This window comes from Paralichthys olivaceus, chromosome 11, assembly GCF_024713975.1.
Source record: "Paralichthys olivaceus isolate ysfri-2021 chromosome 11, ASM2471397v2, whole genome shotgun sequence".
In the NCBI taxonomy this organism is placed as follows: Eukaryota; Metazoa; Chordata; class Actinopteri; order Pleuronectiformes; family Paralichthyidae; genus Paralichthys; species Paralichthys olivaceus.
In genome coordinates this window covers 20394708-20417803 of record NC_091103.1, presented here as the reverse complement: position 1 = coordinate 20417803, position 23096 = coordinate 20394708, and the positions used below count along the sequence as shown (strand labels likewise).

Here is a 23096-nt window from a genome sequence, read left to right as displayed (position 1 = left end):
GGTAGTAAAGCAGCGGCACTTGGGGATCTGGAAAATGCTGAGATGTCTCCTCCTTTCTGGAGGTCAGAGGTGGTTTTTCTACCAGGACACATCTTTTCAAGTGTCTGCAGGAAGTCATGTGCCAAGGCATCCTGTTGTGTGACCAGAGGGAAAGAAGGAAAACACCTGTCCGCGAAGCTGGAGTACACTCAACACTTTCCCTTGCTTTTTGCTGTTTGCTGAGCAACACGGTTGGAATGGACATGTGGTTGTCAGAACATTTTCTCAAAACTGAGCGAATGTGAGACACTGTAACGAGCTGGATGAAAACACTGCATAGCTAACGGGTTGAACTTTGAGGCCTTGGCTTGTTCAGAGGCAGAGCAGCCCAAACACAGTTATTTGTCTTCTGGCTGTGACACCCGCCCAGATCCAGCCAGCTATCAGTTTGCAGTTTGGGTCGGGGTAGTTTATAAATCCTTCACTGAAAAGCTATTTGTGGTGGGATGAGACAGTGACCCCAGGATAATCTCTCCCACTTCTCTCCCAGGTTGTTGTGTGGAGACTTGGAACGCATATGATGTTTATTTTTGGAAACAATTTGAAGTGATTTTCCATAGTTAAAAATGTTTACAGCATCATGCTATACCCTACATGCTTTTGACTAGAGCTTGACTGATATGGATTTCTGGGGGCTGATGCTGCCATCATTGGGGAATAAAACATTTCAGAGACCGATATATAGAAAAAAATTGGGCAATGATTCCAAATTGGTCATTGTCCGACCCTTATTACAAAGAAATGTAACTGAGGCTTCATATTATTATTAATATTTTCAATTGTTTCACCATACATTTTTTTGTAAATAACATAAATAAAAAGGAAGCACAAATACAACTGAATATGTAGAACATTAATTTAAATAACGTATTATTAAACATAAATGCACATCATTTCTGCATTCTTTATTCTGTGAAATAATGTTTTCATCTTGGCATATATCATCAGCCAACCAATAAATCAGTCAGGCTCTAGTTTTAACAGTACAACCTCACGTCAAGCAGACACCCCCCTACTTTAACTGTGTTCTCAGGCAAACTGTGAGAAGGAAATAAATCAGCTCTGTCTTTATTATGAGATTACTGACACTGCACAGGAATAAGTGAATGTCAATGAACGTCTGTTACCCTGCATTGTTTGATCATTAGTAACCTGACGATAAAACTGTGACTGGTGTTCACAGAGACAAAGAGAGAGACAGACGGAGAAACTGAGAGAGTCAATGGGCTGTTGGGCCTGAAGATGAAAGAGGCCTCTCTCTGGGTGTCCTGCAGAGGTGAAGGAGAGTGTTACCACAGCTGTGATGCTCTTGTTTAAATTCAATACAGGACCTCAGGAGGAAAAACACAGCCCACATGACTTTTGACCCAGCAGGCTTTGGCAATGGTCAACAACAGCAGCTCCCCAGCTCACATAGTTATGTTATTTACCCTCAGAATCAATAAGCTCTTGCTGTGTGTGTGTGTGTGTGTGTTTGCTGTGGAATGAAAGGTGGACCTCAGCATTTCACCAGAGGAGTCATTAAAAATGCGAAAATTCCCAAACCAGACTATGTTTTTACTTGAAACAGTCGGGGGAAAAAGCATTGGTCTACAATGCATAAAATAGCCCTTAAATTAGTTGCGGATGTCTGCAAAACTCTTGACATATGCTGGCCCTGAATGTTAATGCCTCCTTGGCCGTGGCACTCCCCGGGCTGGCACTGTGTTTGTCCTCAAGTCCCCGTCCTCCAGGAGCCACCGAGCTCTGCTTTGTGCATCCACTTGCTACTGGAGACCTGTGGTCCACTGAAAGCCTCTCTCCGCAGGTCACCGTGGACCACAGGGCAGAGGCAGGTCCGACACTGGCGAGCTCATTTGTATTTGAGGAAATTTTGCTTCGGTGTCTTAGCAACGCAGCCTGGAGCCGATATCATTTCAAACCTGCATCCCGTGCACTGACTGAGGGATAACGACGGGTCCCTGTGTGTGCCCCGCCAGATCAAATGCGGGGCCTGGAAGTCGGAGGGTGATTCAACACAGACTCTGTAATTAGTTGGCCTTGCAGAGCCAGCTCATGTGTCAATCACTGCATCACATCCACAAAGGCACTGTGTTGTCGCTCCCCTTTGAGGACAGATAATCTCTTAGATTTGACTATTGTCCTTTGTCTCCGGTTCATAGACGATGAGAATGCTGCGAGGTGTTGTGGTAACAGCGAGTGGCACCTACTGTTCTGCCAATGTAGAATCTGAGGGACGTGTCGAGCTTTGTTAATTAAAGCCTGCTCTCGGAAATTAGATGTCTTTATTCCCACAACAATAGGTGGAGGGTCACTGCAGTGTTAATCCAGCCCAGCATTTTCTTCTTAGAGGACCTGAACTCTCACCAAAAATAAAAAAACATATGAATCTACAATCATGTGGCTTCTCTGTCATGCCGTCCGGCGTTTTATCGTCCGCGAATGTTTGTGCTTCCTGTTTGCTCCCCTGTGCACAATTTCAAACTGTGAGACAGCAGGAAATGTGAGGCTAATTTGTGCATGAGACATCAGATGTTGTGGTTTTTGGGGCAGACTAGAGGAGGGGGCAGTGTGTTTCCCCTGGCTGTTTGTCTAGTCTTACTTTTACAGTAAGGCTGACTGCTCACTGTGAGTTGGTGTCTGTGTGCAATTAGCATCATAAAGGGGAAGAGAGGCCTCTCCTCCATTCCTCCCAGCGTGATGACACCTCTCCACCAGCCAGCGCACTACTGGAATCTCTCTCCCTCTGTATTATTGTCTCTCTCTCCCCGTCTCCAGGTGGTTTTGATAAAGACACTCTCAGCGCTCGCTTATAGTCTGCGTGGCTTTTGACTGATATATTTGTTTGGCTCGTCTGGCTGATTCATTCAGTGTGGGGGAGGAATGGACAGACACATTTGTCGGGCTCCACACAGTTGGCACATATAAGTTCATTGGTTTGTTTCAGATTGCTTTCAAAGCTCTGCTATGTGCTGAGGTTATTTATTGTTAAATGGTTTGTAAAGGTGACTAAAGTGGATTTCCGCCGTCATTCCGTCTGTGCTTGCAGACTCATGGCCTCATTAGGTCAGAGGAGTAGTGTTTTACAAGAGGAAATGGTTGAAACGTCACAAAGGGAGGCTGGCAAAGTAGAGGCGGGCTACATCTGGATTTCTACTTACCCTATAGGGAATTATAGATGATTTGATGCCCTTACGTAATCACAGAGCTATGGCAAACCCCAGAAATGGCATTTTATCCACACATTTAAACTAATTCAAACTTTTCTTTTGTAATCTCACCCTTTTATAATGTATCATTTTATAATCAAATAATGTAAAACTGGGCTATTAACTCAGTAAAACTGAAAAGAAAATCTTAAACAAATAGACATATATAGATTTCTATAGACGGGAAGCAGATGCTGTAGATTACTGTCTCCACGTAATGTATTTATTCAGCTAACCCACTAAATGTATTGACTTGGATTTGATTTAGGACTAGTTTGTTTTCTATAGATTTTCTTTGTATTTTTTTATGTTTGGACCTTCTTTTTTCCTCTTAATGATTTGCATTATAGGCCTTGATAGATGGTAGAACTGGTTGTATAGAGATATTTTCGATTTCCAGATGTCCTGGAAATAATTAGTTCTTTGTTTCGTGTCAAGTGACACAACAACACAGTCTGTGTCTCAGATGACACAGATCACACTTTTCCTCATTCATTGGTGTAACGCAGTGAAGGAGACAGAGGTGAAGTGGAAAATATCAATGTGATGATGTTACTGCAGAGTCTTGTGAGTCGAGTGCCTCGGCATGATTCACTGCTGACTGCCGAAAGTTTATGTCACTGGTTTTCCCCCGACTTCAGCTGCCTGCCTTTTTTCCGTTTTCTGTCATCTACTGGAACCACATGGATTCTGCGAAACCAGGCTCCCTCTTTTGTTTGTTTTAATAAAACATGTCCAGCATCAGCTATAACACACCTCAAACTGAACATTTTAAGATTTAAAGGAGAGAAGTAAGTCACAGAGTGGTGGTAACTTCTTTACATTTAAAAATAAAGCCTTGAAAAACAAGAGACTCTCAGAATTCAGAGGAAATCTCACTGGCTGCAGCTTAGATCTTGAAAATGTGCTGAGTAGGGTATGAAGATGTTGTCGTGGGCAGAGCTGGGTGGGAGGGTCGGGCACAAGGAGCTGGAGGGGGGAGGGAGATGGGGGTAAACGTTAAGGCAGCCTGCCACAGAAAGGGGTGGGTCAAAGGAGAGATTTAGTGTTGGGACCGGCACATGGTGGTTGGGGGGTAGATGGAAGGAGAAAGGAGAGCGAGGGAGCTGTGGGTCTGAGTTCAAACTACAAGCTGTGTTCAGGGAGCGAGCAGGAATGTGGCTCAGTGTGGGAATGAAGATGCTCTGACACGTTGAGAGACAGTCTTGATGGATATATGAAACACTCTTCAATCTTTACGATGAAAATATCCCGTAAGTACACAAGAATCTGTCGCTGGAAACCAGCTGTGGTGTTTGTTGGTTGGAGAGAAAAGATATTGATGCCTGTAAATTATCTTCTCATTCACACTGAGCCCGAATGAATGAATCTGCTTTCATTTATTCTTGTTTTTCCGAAAGAACATGAGCAGAAACACGTTAGCGTTAATCAAAAAGCTTCTCTGTCAGACAGATGCAGCTCAGGACAAAACAAAGCACATCGTAAAATCCTCGAAATATTTCACCCATGTCGCTAGCTGTGAGAGAGTGGAATGTGAACAAGCCTTTAAAAGTGTCATTATTTTGGCAGGGCTTGCATCTGCTCAGCCCAAGAACTATTCAATCATTCCATATCTTCTCCCGCAGCACATTGTTACGTGTCATATCTCTGCAACAAATTGCATAATCTATGTTCCTGAGAGTGATCGTTGCATAAAGTGAATTGTAAAGGAAGATACTTAAGTCGCACATAGCCCCTTGCATTCTGGGCCATTGTGTCAAAGAAAACTGGGTTTCATCTCTTTGTGAAACGTGTTATTTTATCCTGTGCATCGTTTTTTGTTTTTTTTAAAGCTGTGGGTCACGGAGAGCAAACACAAGTTCTCATTCTTTGGCATGATGCCCGCCCAGCCTTTTATCCACAAGAGATTTCCTTAGAGAGAGGATGAGAGGACAGAATGTCTCGGTATCGTGTTACAGAATGCCAAAAAGAGAGGAATTCCCAGCTCATGTTACCTGCTCCCAGTGGTCCAACCTGCGGCTGTGGGACATAAGAGGACCTGGCAGCGCTCTCACTATGCGCTGCAGTTGAATAATACAGGCCTGATATTATCCACCTGAGAGGGAAGCCTACCTGAGCGGAGAGACTTAACCTCTCGGTGATACAGGTGGGAACTGCCCAGAGAGGCTCCACATGTTGACTTAACTGCTGGTTAACGGGGTAAACACTTTTTTGTCATCCAAGGACACAGGGAACTGTTAATATTTACTCAGTTGTTGGTCAGTCTGAAGACCAGTGTCACTTTTCATTGATTCCTCAGGGACTCAGACGCGTAGGTGAGTCCCGGATCAGCAGTTCTGAAAAGCAGGTGATAGCAGTATCTTCACTGCGAGGCTACAGTCGCTGTAATTACGCAGTATTGTGTGATGAATGAGCGCGGTTCATGTTTCAGCCATAGTGTGACAGGCACAGACAGGGAGTGGAACTCGGGTCTCAGGTGTGTGACCGGAGAGCTGTTTGTTACCTGTGGCTGCAGCTTCTGTGGACGCGATGGATACGATGGTTGTGCTGTTTTAAGCTGGTTCAACCCACAGATGTGTGTGTGATGATAGTTGGACATTTATCAGCTGTGTGGCTTTTTGAAGAAGAACTGGAAGTGGTAAGAATATTTTCATGTTAGACTGAAAGTCTACGCTTCACATTTACAGGAGATAATTCATATAATTTACTACGAAGGAACTAATTCTTAATGTTTATCAACTGACTTTCTTGTGTATTTGATTTAAATATTATTTTATTTAGGGTTCTAACATCAGACTTATTTTCATAAATTTATAATTTACTCTCTGAATTAATCAATGTATTGTTTTGTATATAAAAATCACAGAATTATTTCCTTTTTATAATTTAGGTTCCTAGAGCTAAAGGTGACATTTTTCCTCCAAGACAGTTTATTACTTTTGGAGACGACACACACGAGCAAAGTCAGATTTGGAACCATAACAGAGGCTAGAACCAGTGATGTTCTTTAAACATTTTCAATTTATAAACTATGAATCAACTAATTGTTTTCATCTCTGCTTTTGTCAGAATAACCTGAAGATAAGTCAGGGACAGAAAATGAAAGAGTTAATTTAGCCATAGAATCTTGTGTTTCTGAGGCTCGTTCTTATCTTTTTCCTAAAGTTATTTATTACATTTAGTTGTACATTTTCTCTCTCAATGTAAAGTACACTGTAACACAGCTCTGTTAGCATTGAAAAAGATACCAAAGGTCTGTTTCTTGTCCTTGTCATTAGTGGCTGTGAAGCCTACAGATGACACTCTATAGGTCAGCAGTGCGAGTTACTGATCCTGACTGACGGGCCCAGCTCTTTATCAGAAAGTCAATGTGTTTGCTTGTTTTTATTCTATCATGGAGTCATGGAGAAGTCTGACCTGAAAATGTCTTGCTTGTCTTGTTGTATATACAGTATAGGCTCTATGCAGTATTTAGTGGTGCTATCTGCTACTATTTTACCTTTTTTTCCTATTATTAAAAAGACGTTTGGTTTGTCGTTATATAACAATATATAACATGCAGTTATATAAAGTACCATGTGGCTTCAAGTGAGTGAGCCGGGATCGCTCTAGACAGACAGACTGACAGACAGGCTCATCATAAAATTCATGTTATCTCAGAATTATCAGACAGGGTGGTCTCAGTTTCACTGAGTCTGTTGTGTCTCTAGGTGAGGCTACGAGGAGCAGAGTCTTTTTGCTGCCACAGTTTTGATAAACATGACCATGACTTGGTGTCATTGATTTTTGCTTTTTAATCTCTATTCTTAAATGCACGTTTCCCTGTGTTTCAGAAATCGAGGCGAAAGAGGCTTGCGACTGGCTGAGGGCAGCAGGATTTCCCCAGTATGCTCAGCTCTTTGAAGGTAATAAAAGCTCCCGGCAAACTCCCTCACACATTCATCACACGGGAGGGAAATGTTTGGTGAAAATACAGTGATTAATGAAGTAAACATAAGGTCTCTGTAATAAACCAAAATGGCATATTTATATTTCATTTATTTATAACATCTGTTGTTAAGTGAAACTCTGTTATAGTTCGAATGGTTTTTTTTTCGGAGACAAATGAATAATGATGCGTGTTGTCATCTGGTCTGTCGCCCTCGTCCCCAATACTACACAAAACCACTTATTCATAGCTTACATAATGAGCCTCATTTAGAACGACTGTCCCCAGAAGGTCTGAGACCTCGGGCTCCAGTCGCCCAGACACCACAGAACAAGCGGAACATCAGCTGCTTTTAAGGTCTAATCTTTTCCAAGCTATGGTTACTACATAAACATGTCTTCTGTGCTTTAAGACTGAAGTCATGGGAAGAAAAGGTTTTTATCAGTGCTTAAAGTAGCTCTGTTCCCTCAGATCTTTCTGTTGACGCCAGACTTTTCATGTGCTTCGGTGTAATATATTTGTTTTTCTGACAGTTTGTAAATGGTTGTAAAGAAGACATGGGCATTCCCTCCTGATGCTGGGGCATTGTGTCAAGGAAATTACACTAATTTCGAAAACGAAAAGATCTTGACACAATGAAATCATCGATGATGTAATGCTTCAAAGTATATTTGAATGTCTGCCCCCACAAAGAACAGTCTGCGCTCTTATACTGCTGCTTCTGCTTTTCATAAAAACTTAATGGCTTCACATGAACGCAGTGGAATGTCAGATTCAAGGTCTGGATGCTGTCTCCCAAGTTATGTAAGAGGAGGCCTATACCCAGAGCCAGATGTAATGCCCACACAGGCCTGAGCGCTGTCATTCTGGCAAATTCTGTCTCTTCTCATTAGCATCACATACAAAGCGAGTTTGATGGTCTCCCAGCCTGCAGTGTACTTCTGGAAAGAATGTGGTTTCCAGATCTTTCTCTAATGTTGTTGTTGTTATGCTTTTCCCCCCCACTACAGATTCCCAATTTCCCATTGACATTTCTCCTGTGAAAAGAGATCACGACTTTCTGGACAAAGATCTAGTGGAACCTCTTTGCAGGTAACCGGAAACTTAATTGTCACTTAAATCAGATGGCTTATCCCAAGTCAAAACATTTATTTGCCCGAAAGTAGAAATATGTAAGAATCCCTATGTGAACTTTGAAGTGAAACGTCTTACTCATATTATGACGCTAGAAAGAAAACATCATGATATTCCTGTTTTCTTAAGTTAGGTTTAGAAACTCATGAAGAAAAGAAGATTTTCCAAACATTTCTTCGTCTTGCATTTAGTAAATGTAATAAATAGTTCCATCTTCATCAGACCTTCATCTGTCAGCAATTAAATGTTTAATTAATCAAATGTAAAAGAGTATTTTCAGGAGGTAACTTTGCCAGATATAAATATATAAATAATATAAAAGTTCACTAAATCAACAACTAGTGGATCCCTCCCTTATAGGGAAAGATAGCTCATGCACTTTTCTGGGATGAAAACAGCACTTCACTTGCCACAGTAACTATAGCAACCATCCCAAGGGGCAAGCGGGAGTAGCATGAAGGGCGCCTCGCACGGCTCAATATACTGTGACTCTAAACAACCCTAAAGCAACTCATCTAAATTCCAAACTAGCCACGGGATAAATGGAGGACAATTGGAAACAGTTCCACTTACAACGTGATTTTGTCCAAGACTTCCCAGCGTCTCTATGGGGACATAAGGATTGCTTTGTTGTCAGTTACGCCACCACAGTCTTGTGTGTGCGAAAATAAACACCACCCAGCGTATTGCGGGTGTCTGATAGTAGCAAAACTGACATTTCATGTATGTGAGTTCTTTCTCTGATCCCTGCCTAAGCTGCCTCCTGTTTTAGCAACCACATTCGAAACTCTTTAGGCCTGCGGAATAAGGGGCCCCCAGCTTAGAAATCCTCTCTTCAGCCAGCTCCTACTATCTACAGTAACAATCATGGGAACTTCTTGTGTGGCTAACCCCTATCATCCCCAGCACTACAGGAAAGTCATGTCCTCCAGTGGTGGCTTTTTACTGTCACTGAACAATACTGTCAATCTGTGAAAAAGACTATTATAAAATATCTGCTTGTAATTATCTCACCACAAATGAGCATCCTTTTCTCTAAAGCTGAGGCACAGTGAGTTGTGGTGTGTTATGCTGTCATCTTTTCCCCTTTGCTATTGTTGGTTCATGTTCAATTTTTAGTGCCGTTACTTTATATATCTCAGTTCACACACCCTCATAGGCTTTAATCACTAAGCACATGCTTAAAAGCCTTAGACTGTATTCTTTATTACAAATTTTTAAAAATGTCTCATGTTTTTTATTTGACTTTGGTTGAACTATTCAAAGAAAACAGTAGATTCTTGAAAGTAATTTTAGATGCAGCTGAAGCCATCTCTTAAAATCATCAAGAGCCGTGTGCAATATGGCATCGAAGACAGGTTCATTTGGAGATTAAGATCTACAGATGTCTCCACTGAATAAACCAGCCTGTGATTGAAACAGATACAGTATGTGGCTTATCCACTTGTTGACCTTACATTCACCTTTCTTCAAATTAACACACACACACACACACACACACACACACACACACACACACACACACAAATGGACATGCACGCAGACACACACACGCTACCGTTCAAGTCACAATCGTTCTGATCCAACACAGAGAGAAACAGAGCAGAGCACCTGACAATTACCAGCGTTCATTAGGTTTAGGATAATGTGTATGGAAACTGATTTCCCCTCTGGGTCTGGTTGTGCGTCCAGAACAAAGGCTGATCAGGTTAAGGCATAAATAGCAAACAGAATGGGATTTATTTCTGGTGTGCTCATTAAGAGACTCTTCTGGTGTTTTCTCTTGTTTGTTCAAAACAGTATTTAATTCTCTGGTTAATTTTTTTGTTTCAGGCGACTCAACACCTTGAACAAGTGCGCCTCTATGAAACTTGACGTGAACCTTCCGAAGAAGAAAGTAAGCGACGACACTCAATTTAGACCTTAAATATCAAAATGTTTAAGTATCTATTTTAAAAAATGCAGGAAGGAAATAAGGCCAAAGCAGATATCATGCATTTTCCCTGTTCATGTCTTGAACACTTGTATGTACCTCCAAGGGTTCGTTGTGTGGTTTTTTACCCTCCAAAAATCGTCATTACTTGACTCATATCATTTTTCATTTGATATCTGTAAGAGTTATTGCAGCAAACAAACGTCACTGCCATCGTAAGAAATGGTATTTCATTACAAAGATGGCTGTAAGTTGTGCGTGCGCCTCCTGGCTTCATCTGTTCAGCCTAGATTATATGATATTTGAGATCGAACCTTTGTCTTCATTCCTGTCAAGTATCATGATGTTTATCTGTCCCCACATCGTAATGTAGCCGGTTGGCTGATATGACTTTTTCCTGTCTTGGTCTATTTATAGAAAAGTATTCACGTCAATGGAATCACTTGTTTGGGGTTATATCACAGTTGGCTTATAGTATTATGTTATTAATATTGAGCAGACACATCCTTAAGTGATTTCCCATTTAACTGTGCAATACATGACATGTGATACTATGTGTCCTGAAAAATGTTCTTCTTACAACACAAAGAGGAAAAATATGCAAATGTTTAAAAATTTAAAACGATGCAATGGCTATTCAGAGCATGGAACATTTTTAGCGATCCTAAATATTAACCTTCATTAGAACACACGTCACATTATGTGTCTCTCTCCAGAGTGAAGACTCTGATGAAGAAGACCTGTATGCTATCAGCGACAAATGGACCTTTGAGTGGAGCAGCCGGCGCTGGTCCAGGTTACAGGACATTGACTGTCTGCTGGGAAGAGAAGGTCAGCCCTTCAGGGAAGACGTACCTCTGAGAACCACCACCAGTAGTGAGAGCGTTCTAACAGACCTTAGTGAGCCAGAGGTCTCTTCTTTGCACAGCGAGAGCAGCGGGGGCAGTGGTCACAGGGGCCTCAGCACAGAGGACTCCGACTGCTCCAACCGCACCTGCTCAGATTCTGCTGCAATGCCAGACTCCACTTCTTTCACTATGCCTCAAATCCCCAAAGAAATTGCTCACTACGACTCACTGTCTGACAAGCACAGCAAGACAAGCCGCATCCGCGCCAAAGATTTCCTGAAGCGCATGGAGACACTGCGCTCTCGAGGAACACTGGGAAGGGGTCGTAAGACGCTAGTCATCAGTTCTCCAGTGCTTCAAGAGGAGGCCCAGGCACTGAAGACTCTGCATTGTGTTGAAATCATAAATGGAGATGGTGGAGCTCAGGAGTCCAACAAAGTTCCTCCTTCCCAGTGTGGTAGCGAAGGTAGCAGCCATTCTAGTGGCAGTGCGGTCAGCACACCCAGCTTGAAAGAGCATAAGGCCCACCGGTCAGACTACAAACGAAGTGGCATGTATTTAGAGGACATAGACATCTTTTCAGATACCCAAATGAATAAAGTTGCAGAACAAAACCGCAAGAATGAATTTTGCTCCTATGAAGACCTGGTGGTCCACATTCCTAAAGATCACAAGCCAGGAACCTTCCCCAAAGCACTGTCCATAGAAAGCCTGTCCCCAACCAATGGGGCCTCTATTAACTGGCACACCGGCAGCATGCACCTGGACTCCCCACTAATTTCATGCAGAAAGGAATCCAGGCCTGTCACCCAGTGCTGCTCCAGAGGTAGCCGCATCAGTGTGTATGATAATGTTCCTGGCTCACATCTGTATGCCAGCACTGGAGACCTGATAGACCTGGAGAAAGAGGACCTCTTTCCTCACCTGGACGATATCTTGCTGCATGTCAACGGTCTACAGCAGATAGTGGACCACTGGTCTAAGAATGTGTTACCTGGAGGCGAGGGGCTGGCACAGATGATTGGCGAGAGGGAGGATACGGTGGGGCTCCAGTCGTCTAGTCAGATCACACTGGACTTTGAGGGAAATTCAGTTACAGAGAGCCAGACCACACCGAGTGATGGAGACAGAGACAGAGACAGAGTATCACTTGCTGAGACAGAATCCACGAGGCTCAGGGAGAGGAGGGACTCAGGAGTAGGTGCTTCACTCACACGACCCAATCGGTAAGATTTGTTTAACAGTATTAAGTACTGAAACATATGAAATCACAATAGTTTAGTTCTTTTGTGTACAAAATTAATAATTATTCTCTTTTTCCTATCATGGTTTCATCTTCTATTGCATTAGGTTACGATGGCCCAGCTTCCAGATATCGAATCGTCTAAGTCACTCTGTAGCATCCCTGCAGATTACCAACCAGTCTGCAGGCCAGCTGAGTTTGTTGCAGAAGTTTTCTCTGCTGCGTCTCACTGCAATCATGGAGAAGTACTCCATGTCCAACAAGCATGGCTGGACGTGGTAAGTAAAACCTTTAAACCTCCAAAGGTGTGATTCATAATTCAATTCATCTTAAACCTGGAAATGATCACTTTGGTACTTTGTCTTTGATTTGGCTCTGTCTCTCAAATTTAACCAGTGGAGCACATTTTCAAAGATGCTGTGTTGCTGTCTCTCCTAGGTCTGTGCCTAAGTTTATGAAGAGAATGAAGGTACCAGACTATAAGGATAAGAATGTTTTCGGAGTCCCTCTCATCGTGCATGTGCAGCGTTCAGGACAACCCCTGCCCCTTGGCTTGCAGCAGGCCTTGCGGTACCTGAGGAGCCAGTGTCTTGACCAGGTCAGTCTCAGCACTCATGCTCTCAGCTTACATGTGACCTCCATTTTCACATGTGATGTAACAAAGGCTTGGGTTTAATTACATAACGTGGTGTAAGGTTTTTAGTGAACAATAACTGAGGGGCTGCAGACAGATGCAATAGTGGTGTAATAATACATTTGGCAGAACTGTGGTACAATGTGATTACATGTCACTGTGAGCTGTCACACTGACACCAACACTCCTGTTTTGCCTCCAGGTGGGTCTCTTTCGTAAATCAGGGGTTAAGTCTCGAATTCAAGCTCTGAGGCTGATGAATGAGAGTTCTCCAGATGACGTGAACTATGATGATCAGTCTGCGTATGATGTGGCCGATATGGTGAAGCAGTTTTTCAGGGATTTACCCGAGCCTCTACTCACCAGCAAGCTGGGGGAGACCTTCCTCCATATCTACCAATGTAAGGACGCAATGTTTTAATTTATTGATTTAGCTTTAACTGAGAAAACATACATGTGGCTGAGTTAAAATACAATCTCAGATCAAGTAAATGGCCTTTGACAGTTCAACAATTGCTCCTCTTTCCTATTACAAAGTCTGGTAAGCAGAAATGATACAAATGAAGTTGTCCCTCATATGTGCAGATGTGCCAAAGGACCAAAGGTTGCAAGCTGTCCAGGCAGCCATAATGCTGATGTCAGATGAAAACCGTGAGGTGCTGCAGACGCTGCTCTGTTTCCTCAGCGATGTCACTTCTTCTGTGGAGGAGAACCAGATGACACCCATGAACATTGCTGTGTGCCTGGCCCCCTCCTTGTTCCATCTCAACATACTCAAGAAAGACAACCTATCGCCAAGGTACATATTTTTTCTTATGTCCTGCAATTAGCCTGGTGTCTGTGATTGTGAGCCAGCTACACTGGCTTCCATTCTGTGCCTCAGAGAACTAATGAACTAGACATGCATGTATTCTATTAACTCCTGCATGATTATCTTCACCTAAGACTCCATAAAGACAGACATAAAATGGGCTACAACCCCCAGTGGTTCAGTAGATTATTGCTTTGTGGGCTGATATTTAAAAGAACATGACTCTTAAAGCTCAGTGTTATATGAGATCATGCTGTGTACAAACAACACTAAGCTCTCTAATTTACCATGTTAAAATCGTTGCTAAAGGGATCAAAGGGGTTTCCTGCAGAGAGGAGGAAGGGTTTATATACTGTGTTTTGTAAGTATGTTGACCTGGGGACTCTGCTGGCCTAATAAGTTTTCCGTCTCCATTATCCCCAGGGCCATGCAGAAGAAGTATGCCACTGGCAGACCAGACCAGAAGGATCTGAATGAGAATTTAGCAGCAACACAGGGCCTTGCTCATATGATCATAGAGTGCAACCGTCTCTTTGAGGTATGAGAAGCTGTAGTAGATGATGCAAGACTTTCTCAGGCTGAACGCAGTTTCCACAGGCTTCCCTCTGTATATCTCTCTGTGAGTCTTACCACATGCTCTTATACACCCATTAGATCCCTCATGAGATGGTTACTCAGTCACGTAATTCATACGTGGAGGCTGACTTGCATGCACCAACAATTGATGAGTTATGCAAGCAGCTAGAAGATGATGATGGAACATACCAATCACATATGGAGGGGAGGCTTCAGAACCTGCTCAAAGAGGCCCGGGAAAAGTCCAAATACTGGATTTCGTGCAGCAGCTCTGACAACACAGAGCTCTACTATAAGAAGGTTTGTGTTTCCCTGTGATTAGTGAGTTATGTTGCTATTGTTTTAAAGTGTATAAAATTGCCCATCAACTCTAAACTATGAGGGTTACAACAGAAAATAAAATACTTGATATCAGCCATGCTCTTTTATACCTCAATCATGGTTCCTGCTTTCACATCCATATGTTAAAAGTATGAATTGTTTCTTTGCGCGTCACCCAGGTGGGAGATGGGAACCCTTTGAGACGATGGAGAGTGTCTGTGGAGGTGGAAGCACCACCATCTGTGGTGTTGAATCGAGTGCTACGAGAGCGCCATCTGTGGGATGTTGACCTGCTACAGTGGAAAGTGTCTGAGACACTGGACAAGCAGACAGAAGTGTTTCAGACTGTCCTCAATCGCATGCCTCCTCACCCCAGCAGGGACTTTGTCGTTTTAAGGTGAGTGATGATGAAAAGAAAACATCACATCTTTCTTTGTGTAAAAGTAGCTAAAATGTATCTTTCTTTGAGAGCTTACACTGAATCTCTTTCTGTATATCTAAGGTCATGGAGGACAGACTTGCCCAAAGGTGCCTGCTCCCTGGTTTCTGTGTCTATAGAGCATGAGGATTGTCCTCCTGTGGGAGGGGTACGAGCTATTGTCCTGGAGTCCAACTACCTGCTAGAGCCCTGTGGCTCTGGAAAGTCCAGACTAACTCACATCTGCAGAGTGGACTTAAAGTTAGTCCTACATGATTGTCTCATAATTTTAAAAGCATTTTGACACACTTTATTTAAACCCTGTTGTGTATGCATGTACAATTAATGTCTGTGCAGTATACTGAATATACTGTTTTGATTTCAGGGGAAGGTCTCCAGATTGGTATAACAAAGCCTTCGGCCACCTTTGTGCTGCAGAAGCTGCCCGGATCCGCAACTCCTTTCAGCCACTCATCACAGACGGCCCAGAGACCAAAATTTGAAACTCTTTGACAGTTGTCTGCTCAGAGATAAACAATGAGTCTTTCAGTCATTGCTAACAGACAGACACAAAGCATAGACTGGACCCCAGAACTAAAGCACAGTTTATTCAGTTTTGTTTTTCTCAGAGTAAAAATACTCTGGAGGTCCTCTTGCACAATGACAAAAGAGGAAATGTTATAGGTGCTGACTATAATCACTTATTGGGAAATTAATCATCCTGCCGATATCGTTAGCATTAGGATTTTATTTACCCTACTGTTGCTAAACCTGTATATTATAATTATTATCTTTGATAATGTCATTACATTACTTTTACTATAATCTACGATGTCTGGGACATTTAAGCTCTTAATGCTTCTGGGAAGCATGTTATTCATATTCAAGGTCTAAAGCTATAATTATTATAATGTACACTCAAGTGTCTGTATATATGTGTGTGAATATACTGTACATGCAAACAAGATGTATATATTGTATATGTGAGGGGATAAAGAATACATTTTGTTAATTTACTATATATTGATTCTTTTATGGTGCCAACCTCCCTGTTATTCACATGGTACAAAATTGTAAGCTGGTTTTACTTTGCTTCAGTATTGCCATTTTTCAATGGGTGTAATTTTATTAAACCTTGAGCTCCTATGGTTGTAAAAAGAATGACTTAAGGTTTGACTTGCTCATACCTGCTTTAGGGTACTGTACTGTGCAGTGTCAAGTACAAGAGACATCATTTTTAATAAAAATATCAAACTTATAAAATGTGAGATTGCTCTCATTCCCAATCTGCTATATGAAGAAGAAGAAACAAGACATTTCAATTATTCAGTAATGATATCTACTATGAATCCAAATACCTGTTATGGTCGATTAATATCAAACAGTGACAGAAAGGTTTAGTGTTCATACACGCATGGGAAGACACTGATCTCTACTGGCCATTTGAAGGAAACACAAGACTGCAGACACAGTAACCTCACTGAAGAATTCACCTTAACATACAATTCTCTCTGATGTGGGAGGACAGCGACCTCTATTGGCAATTTAAAGGAAACAAGAGGAGTCCACATGGGTGAACACACTTAAATGGTAACCTTCCTTCAACTACAAACAAGTGACAAAGTAAAGAAACAAACATAATGAAGTTTTATCGTAATAAAGATCTAACAACAACCATTCACTCACATATTCCCATCTGTCAATAGAGTTTCAACTCAATGTAATCCCAATGTGCAACTTTTTGAACCTTCTTGCTGTGAGACAACAGTGCTAACCACTGCACCAACACTGTGTACAAACACAATAGTTATTAAAATGACGAATTGTATGCGATGGGAATGCATGGGCTGGAGACATCAGCTTGATTGCAATTTTTGTCCACTAGATGGCTCTTTCTGATCAGCAGAATATTCCTTTTATTATGGAATCGTTTATTTTCCCTAGTAACAATGTGATTGATATCAAGTTCCCCTTTTCATTGATGTTTTTAGTACTTTTTTCAACGGGTAGTAAGAGAGGACTGATATCTACCGTGGAGACCTACACAAATGAAAAATGTTCAAGTACATTCCAAGTAATAGCCTGAAATAGAATCACAAACTAAGATCTATTGAAAACCTGACTGGAATAAAGTAAGTAGCAGAGATGTTGAGAATGTGTAAAAGGGTCATCCACCAAAACTACAACAGAAAACAGAAAGATGCTGCTGTGGCCAACCTACCAAAAGCAACATTATATGGAATTCAACAATATTTTGGCTCACAGATACTAGATTTGTTTCCCTGATTCAGTTCTGTGTATATGCTCATACTGTGTGAATCAGGAGTTCAACACCCCCACTCCACTGACCTCTACTGAGCCCAACATGGTCTATAAGCTGTTTTTCACCCCACTGATATTAACTATATTAATTAGATACACTACTATGTTGGGACAATAGAACTTTTAAAACGTTGACAATAATTCAGTGAAATTATATTTAACTTATTCACTGGTGAGTAGGTTGAACGATCTAATTATTAATAATGCCGCATTTCATAAGATCAAATTAAATCAAATTCTAAAACTGAGCAGCACATATGACAGGTACAGCTTCATATGCCCAGCAGTAATTTCTACAACCTTTGAAGCCATCCTGACACAGAACCGCTTAATGATGTCATAAAATGCAGGCTCAGTTCCTGGCTGTCAGTCAGGACGATTGACAGGATTGTTGCCAAGATGTCAATGACAGTCTCTTTTATGTAATCGCTGGAATCTGATGGCTTCCTTTTTGTTAAATTAAGCTCCTAATGTATTCATAAAAATACATTTGTGTAAGTGCTTCTGCATGTAGAAAGGTTCATTTACAATTAACAACAATTCTTGTCTTATCATTGTAATTTTTATCTTAAAACATAAAACAAGCCATATATAAGATTTTAGAGAAGTTACTGTTCTCAATTGTCTCATAAAAACATTATGACTTAAGGCAGTAATAATGAAATGTCTACTATGCTTTTGCATTCTGTTCTTTAGAATAAAAACAGAACTATTCATTCAAAGCAGTGATTGTTTTGACTTGGTTTTAACAGTAATAAAACTTTGTAAATACTGAAAAAAACATTCAATTCATGAATTTCTATTAATGCTGCCTGAATGTACCTGTTAAATGTATAAATCCAAACTAATTAGGAACTTAACTTGTAGATGATCAACAGAATAATCTGTATAACAGGATTTATCGATTGCATAGGGGACCACTTAAGGTCTGATCAATAAACTGTACACATCTAGAGCTCAAACTGTAAATGGCGCTACAAACATTTGTGAGGTAATGATCATAATAAAAGTCAAGTGTGCCTCAAGCATGTGTGCATGCATGGTGGAAGCCCTAAAGGGTCATACATACATACATTTTATTCCACCCGTTTTCCCATGATAATGAGATAATTTTCCTCCGTTTTCCCGTGATAACGAGAAAAATATCTCGTTATCACGAGAAAACGGAAGGATTATCTCGTTATCACGAGAAAACGATCTTTGTTATAGCGAGATAACGAGATAATTTAAAAAAAAAATCGATGGCCGTTCTCGGCTTCTGTAGTCTTCTCAGATGACGCACACTAATGTGTACATTATCTATAGCAAGGCATAAAGCTATTTCAGCCTGTGTCAGGCCTTGATTGAAGAGATATGTGATGCGGTGATCGGTATTCTCCTGCTCCTCTGACATTGCTACACTAAATGATGTTTCCTGCAATGATTTAATACGTTTTGTTTTCTCGAGATCTCGAATTAATTATCTCGTTATCACGGGAAAATGGAGGAAAATTATCTCGTTATCACGGGAAAACGTGTGGAATGAAATGTATGTATGTATGTATGACCCTTTAGGGCTTCCGAATTTTTCACTTGTTCTCTCACTTTTTTTACCCAATGTATTGTCTATTCTACATCAATGGAAAACAGAAAATTTGCCAACTTCCGGTGGCCATCTTTGATTTGGTGCAGCCTCTAAAGTGCTAGCTTCAGGTCTCCAGCTCCTAAAGTGTAACCGGTTAACTCAACTGACCAAACAAGAGAACAACTAAACAGATGTAGGTGGAAAAACATTTTCTTTTCTAAGTAGCCATGTTTAAAGATATAGGGGCAACCCCGCACTTGTCTGCTCACCGTCGCCAGGTGGACGGGACCTGCCCCCGGGCAGACCCCCTCCACCTCCAGGGCCCCGGCCCCGGCAGCGTCGCATCCATCCGGCGCAGGCGTGGTGAGTGGAGCCGCAGGCAGGGGGCGGCAACATGGCGGTGACAGCCCGAGCATTGAATGGAGCACGTGCACAACACAGACACACACATGCACGCACGCACACACCACAGACTCACACTCTCTCTTCCACACACAGACACACACGCTCACTCTCTCACGCACACACTCAGCGCAGGTCAGTCACTTGGCACCGACTACACGCCGGTTCTCCCTCATCGGAACTCACTCAGTGGATGTGACCGACTGACTGAGCTCTTGTTTTGGGGGTTTGTTTTTTTTTTCTTGTCTTTTTCATTTGTTCTTCTTCTTCACGCTCCAGAGCAGCGATTAAAAACATCACCGGGGTGAACGCGTCTCAACTCTCCCCTCCACCCCGCCGCCGACGGGGGGAAATGACAAGCGAGAGACCGGTGGCAATGCCGGGCTCCGTGTCGCTCTCGGACCGACAACCTCCGCCAGGTCACGGGCAGCACGCGACTGCTGTCTCCGGTGAGACAGGGACGATGTCCGCCTCGGGTCCAGTGCTCTTCCCGGCTGGGATTATCAATCCATCGGTTCCAATCCGGAATATCAAAATGAAATTTGCTGTTCTAATCGGACTGATCCAGGTTGGAGAGGTTAGCAACCGGGATATTGTGGAAACGGTGCTGAATTTGGTAAGTCACCGTTTTATCCGGACGTTATTGCCTGTTAATCCTGAACCCAGAATAATAATGTTGACAATATGACACAACAAGGTTCCTTTAACCCTGATGACCATTAACTTAAGTGCAGCACTGCTGTCAAACAAGAAATAAGAGGACAGAGCAGCAAACATTTAAAAGTCTCACACACATACAAAGCCAGTCATTCATTTAGAATTGTTTCTATTTACAAGGCATAAGTAAACAAAAAAAAACCCACAGTTATAAACTGCCTCACCAAATCAATACTAGCTAAATACTTGATGTAATAAAATAAACAAACAGCTCAGATAACAATGGGGAAAGGCTCGATGGGAAAGTGAGTTCATGAAGTTTGAAATCCAGACCCCACTGTGTTTGCTTGTAAAACGGTTCAGACTTCGTGGATGATGTCAGTGAAGGTGAAGTGAATACCTGCAGACATTAAAGTGTAATGTGAGAACTTTGCTTCACTGCCACACCATTGATTTCAAATGGCATTTGTGCTGATGCAGAGTGATGGAGAATTCAGCTGCAGGTGAGATGTACAAAACTGCTCAGAGTTGGATGAGCATATTTGGACAGCTTCTATATTCCTGGGTACTGCACCTGCTCCTAACTACAGTGTGAGTGCTTGTGGGAGTATACCCTCGCCCTGAATTTATATTGCCTCATGCAGGGAGCATTTTTGAGTAGCTTTCCCCGTTTGTCGCAACAACATGAGAGGAAAATGAGAAGGAATGGTTTGTCAGGACAAAGGGGTTTGGAATTTTGAGCTCATCCAACAACCATGGTTGGCAAATGAAGCCGGTTCCCCTCATAGTCACAGTTTAACATGATGTACAGGGACTGAGCTCATACCTTTTGCTCTGACCAGTTGCAGGAGTACCACAGCAGAGCCTGTTTGCAGTGTTTGGCTTCCCTTTGTTGGCACACTAGAGATTAATTACGACCTGTTCTGGCACAGAAGAAATCCACTTTGTGTAGTGGGACAAATTGTAGCCCTTGGCATCTTTAGACATGAGCGTAGCACTGCAATAGCTGAGGTCTGTGACACCTTGCCCTCTGCACACTTTGCAGTGCCATTTTCACACGAATAGTGCGCAAGGTATAACACACTGTAGTCCACAGTGTTTTTTTCCCCATCGCCAACACTTATCCTCTGTGGGTCATTTCTTTATTTTGCTTTATTTTGACTTACTGAGTGCAGATCATTATTGTCCCAGCTGCCTTTCTCTGTGCACATTTTGTTTCAAAGTAATCTGTGCATGCTACACACAGTAGATGTGCATTTAATCCAAAAATCTGAAGGGCTCAAGCGTTTGAATGACAGATTTTAATTAATAGAGGTTTAGGGTTTCAGACACATTTAATTATACTTGTTTGCACACGAAAATAAAACCTGCATCGGAATTATGTGCATTCAAATGAACCACATTTAATACAGCAGTTTTGGGACCAGATGACACAGTAATTGTGATTATATCCGCCTCTTCATCTAAATTATATCACAAAATGTGCATAAATAATACTACCCAAGGAAGATGCCAGAGAAAGCTCCATGTCTATAAGATGTCATGACTACAGGAATTTTGATGATTTCAGTTTTTTTTTATTGTAGAATGGATGTGAAGCTCCTGAAGGATTCTTAACTGTATCTCATGGGATCCAATTTGTGGAGTAATGAAATAATAATGTTTATCTCCAACAGTCTTGGGGAAAATGTGGTTGGATGATCCTGTTCGGAATGTCTTTCATGAAATGTCTTTTCTTTTATCTTTGTTATTTAGGTTCACGTCTTTTTAAAAGGCCAAGATTGGAATTTTGACAAAAAGTAGATATGATATTACTGCTAGTATTGGAAAGAAGTACGTCAGATCTTTATAATCAGGTATATTATGAAATGGAAAACACCTCACATCAGTGACACTGAATTAGACACTGAACACATAAATCACCGTGTTCCAGAACACTCAGCTCTATACCTACAAACTTAACAACTATTTTGGTTTCATCATATGTAGATGTAGTAAATTATTCACTGCATTATTTATATTTAGTGCCATTGGGACCTGGGAACTTATTATGAGCATACATTTCAACCATAGACTGTATATAAAGATGGACAACATGAGAGCTCCCCAAAGGTGAAGCCAAAGCATCTCGATGATGATGATGACGATAAGTCATAATGGCGGCCCCCTCCATGTTAGTGGATGGGACATAAACCAAGAAAGTCAAAGTACAAAACATCTCAAATATGTTTTCTGTCATTTTAGGAAGTTTTTATCTCACTGATGTTTGTTCGGGTGCAAATGTGTTTGGTAAATTTTAATTAGCTATTTAATCCTATGAAAATGTGGTAAAACATAATGACTCACAGCTGAGACTGACTTGGGAATGGTGTATGTATTGGTGGGATCTTGATTCATTCATCTCTTCTGCACTCTAATGCATTAATAGTAATTGTAATTATTAAAATAATGATATCAACAGAATATATTGGTAGGAATGTTTTGGGGGGCCAACTACTCTTGAAGTATTTTCAATCAGAACCATAACAATTAGTTTTCAGCTGCACATATGGCTAATGCTGCTTTTGAGGGCTGACCACAAACATAGGTCATACACCAAATCAAATTTGGTGTATCTATAACCCCTAACCCACTCATGTTCTGAGACTTTAAGAAATGAATGCAAGCACTAGACCCACTATTCTCCATGAAGCACAAAATCACCAACATGATCTTTCAAGCCTTGAGGGCGTGAGTGTTGGATACTAAAAAGATTTTTAGTGGATTATCACTTTTATGACATGTTTCACCTTGCTGGCTAACAGTCTGTAAAGAGGAAATGTTATTCTCTACCAGGGTTTTTATAAAAGCACTTCCAGATAAAAAAACAGGCGATTATCTTTTGTTTTACCTTTTCATTGGTGTCATTCTACAGTTTATTCTGTAACTTGCAAAGTGCACATAATGGGGAGACCCACCTATTGCTTATTTGATGCAACATTTTGTAGGCAGCTTAAATAGAAGGCAAACCAGCCTGCTGAGATACTTGATTGAAAAGCTGTCAGATTCTTTGTATTT

The 23096-nt window shown here is 41.6% G+C and overlaps 2 protein-coding genes across 8 annotated transcripts in view; both read left to right on the top strand.

The window, feature by feature from the left end:
- Nucleotides 1–16351, top strand: part of stard13b (StAR related lipid transfer domain containing 13b) — a 58843-nt gene extending 42492 nt beyond the window's left edge. For 5 of the 7 annotated variants that reach the window (XM_020088268.2, XM_020088269.2, XM_069534756.1 and 2 more), the window contains 13 exons: nt 7082–7153; nt 8187–8268; nt 10144–10207; nt 10960–12317; nt 12442–12612; nt 12773–12932; nt 13171–13369; nt 13554–13767; nt 14203–14317; nt 14434–14655; nt 14856–15073; nt 15179–15355; nt 15480–16351. In XM_020088268.2, coding sequence (XP_019943827.2) covers nt 7082–7153; nt 8187–8268; nt 10144–10207; nt 10960–12317; nt 12442–12612; nt 12773–12932; nt 13171–13369; nt 13554–13767; nt 14203–14317; nt 14434–14655; nt 14856–15073; nt 15179–15355; nt 15480–15597 — 3170 coding nt within the window. In that variant the 3' untranslated portion in view covers nt 15598–16351. Of the gene's footprint in view, nt 1–4302; nt 4502–5541; nt 5887–7081; nt 7154–8186; nt 8269–10143; nt 10208–10959; nt 12318–12441; nt 12613–12772; nt 12933–13170; nt 13370–13553; nt 13768–14202; nt 14318–14433; nt 14656–14855; nt 15074–15178; nt 15356–15479 lie in introns of those variants that run through there. The other 2 variants (XM_020088275.2, XM_020088276.2) reach the window with 2 other exon arrangements.
- Nucleotides 16352–19287: 2936 nt separating this feature from the next.
- nbeab (neurobeachin b) overlaps nt 19288–23096 on the top strand; it is a 173174-nt gene continuing 169365 nt past the window's right edge. The window contains exons 1-2 of the mRNA XM_069534755.1: nt 19288–19517; nt 19662–19998. Coding sequence (XP_069390856.1) covers nt 19375–19517; nt 19662–19998 — 480 coding nt within the window. The 5' untranslated portion in view covers nt 19288–19374. The remainder of the gene's footprint in view (nt 19518–19661; nt 19999–23096) is intronic.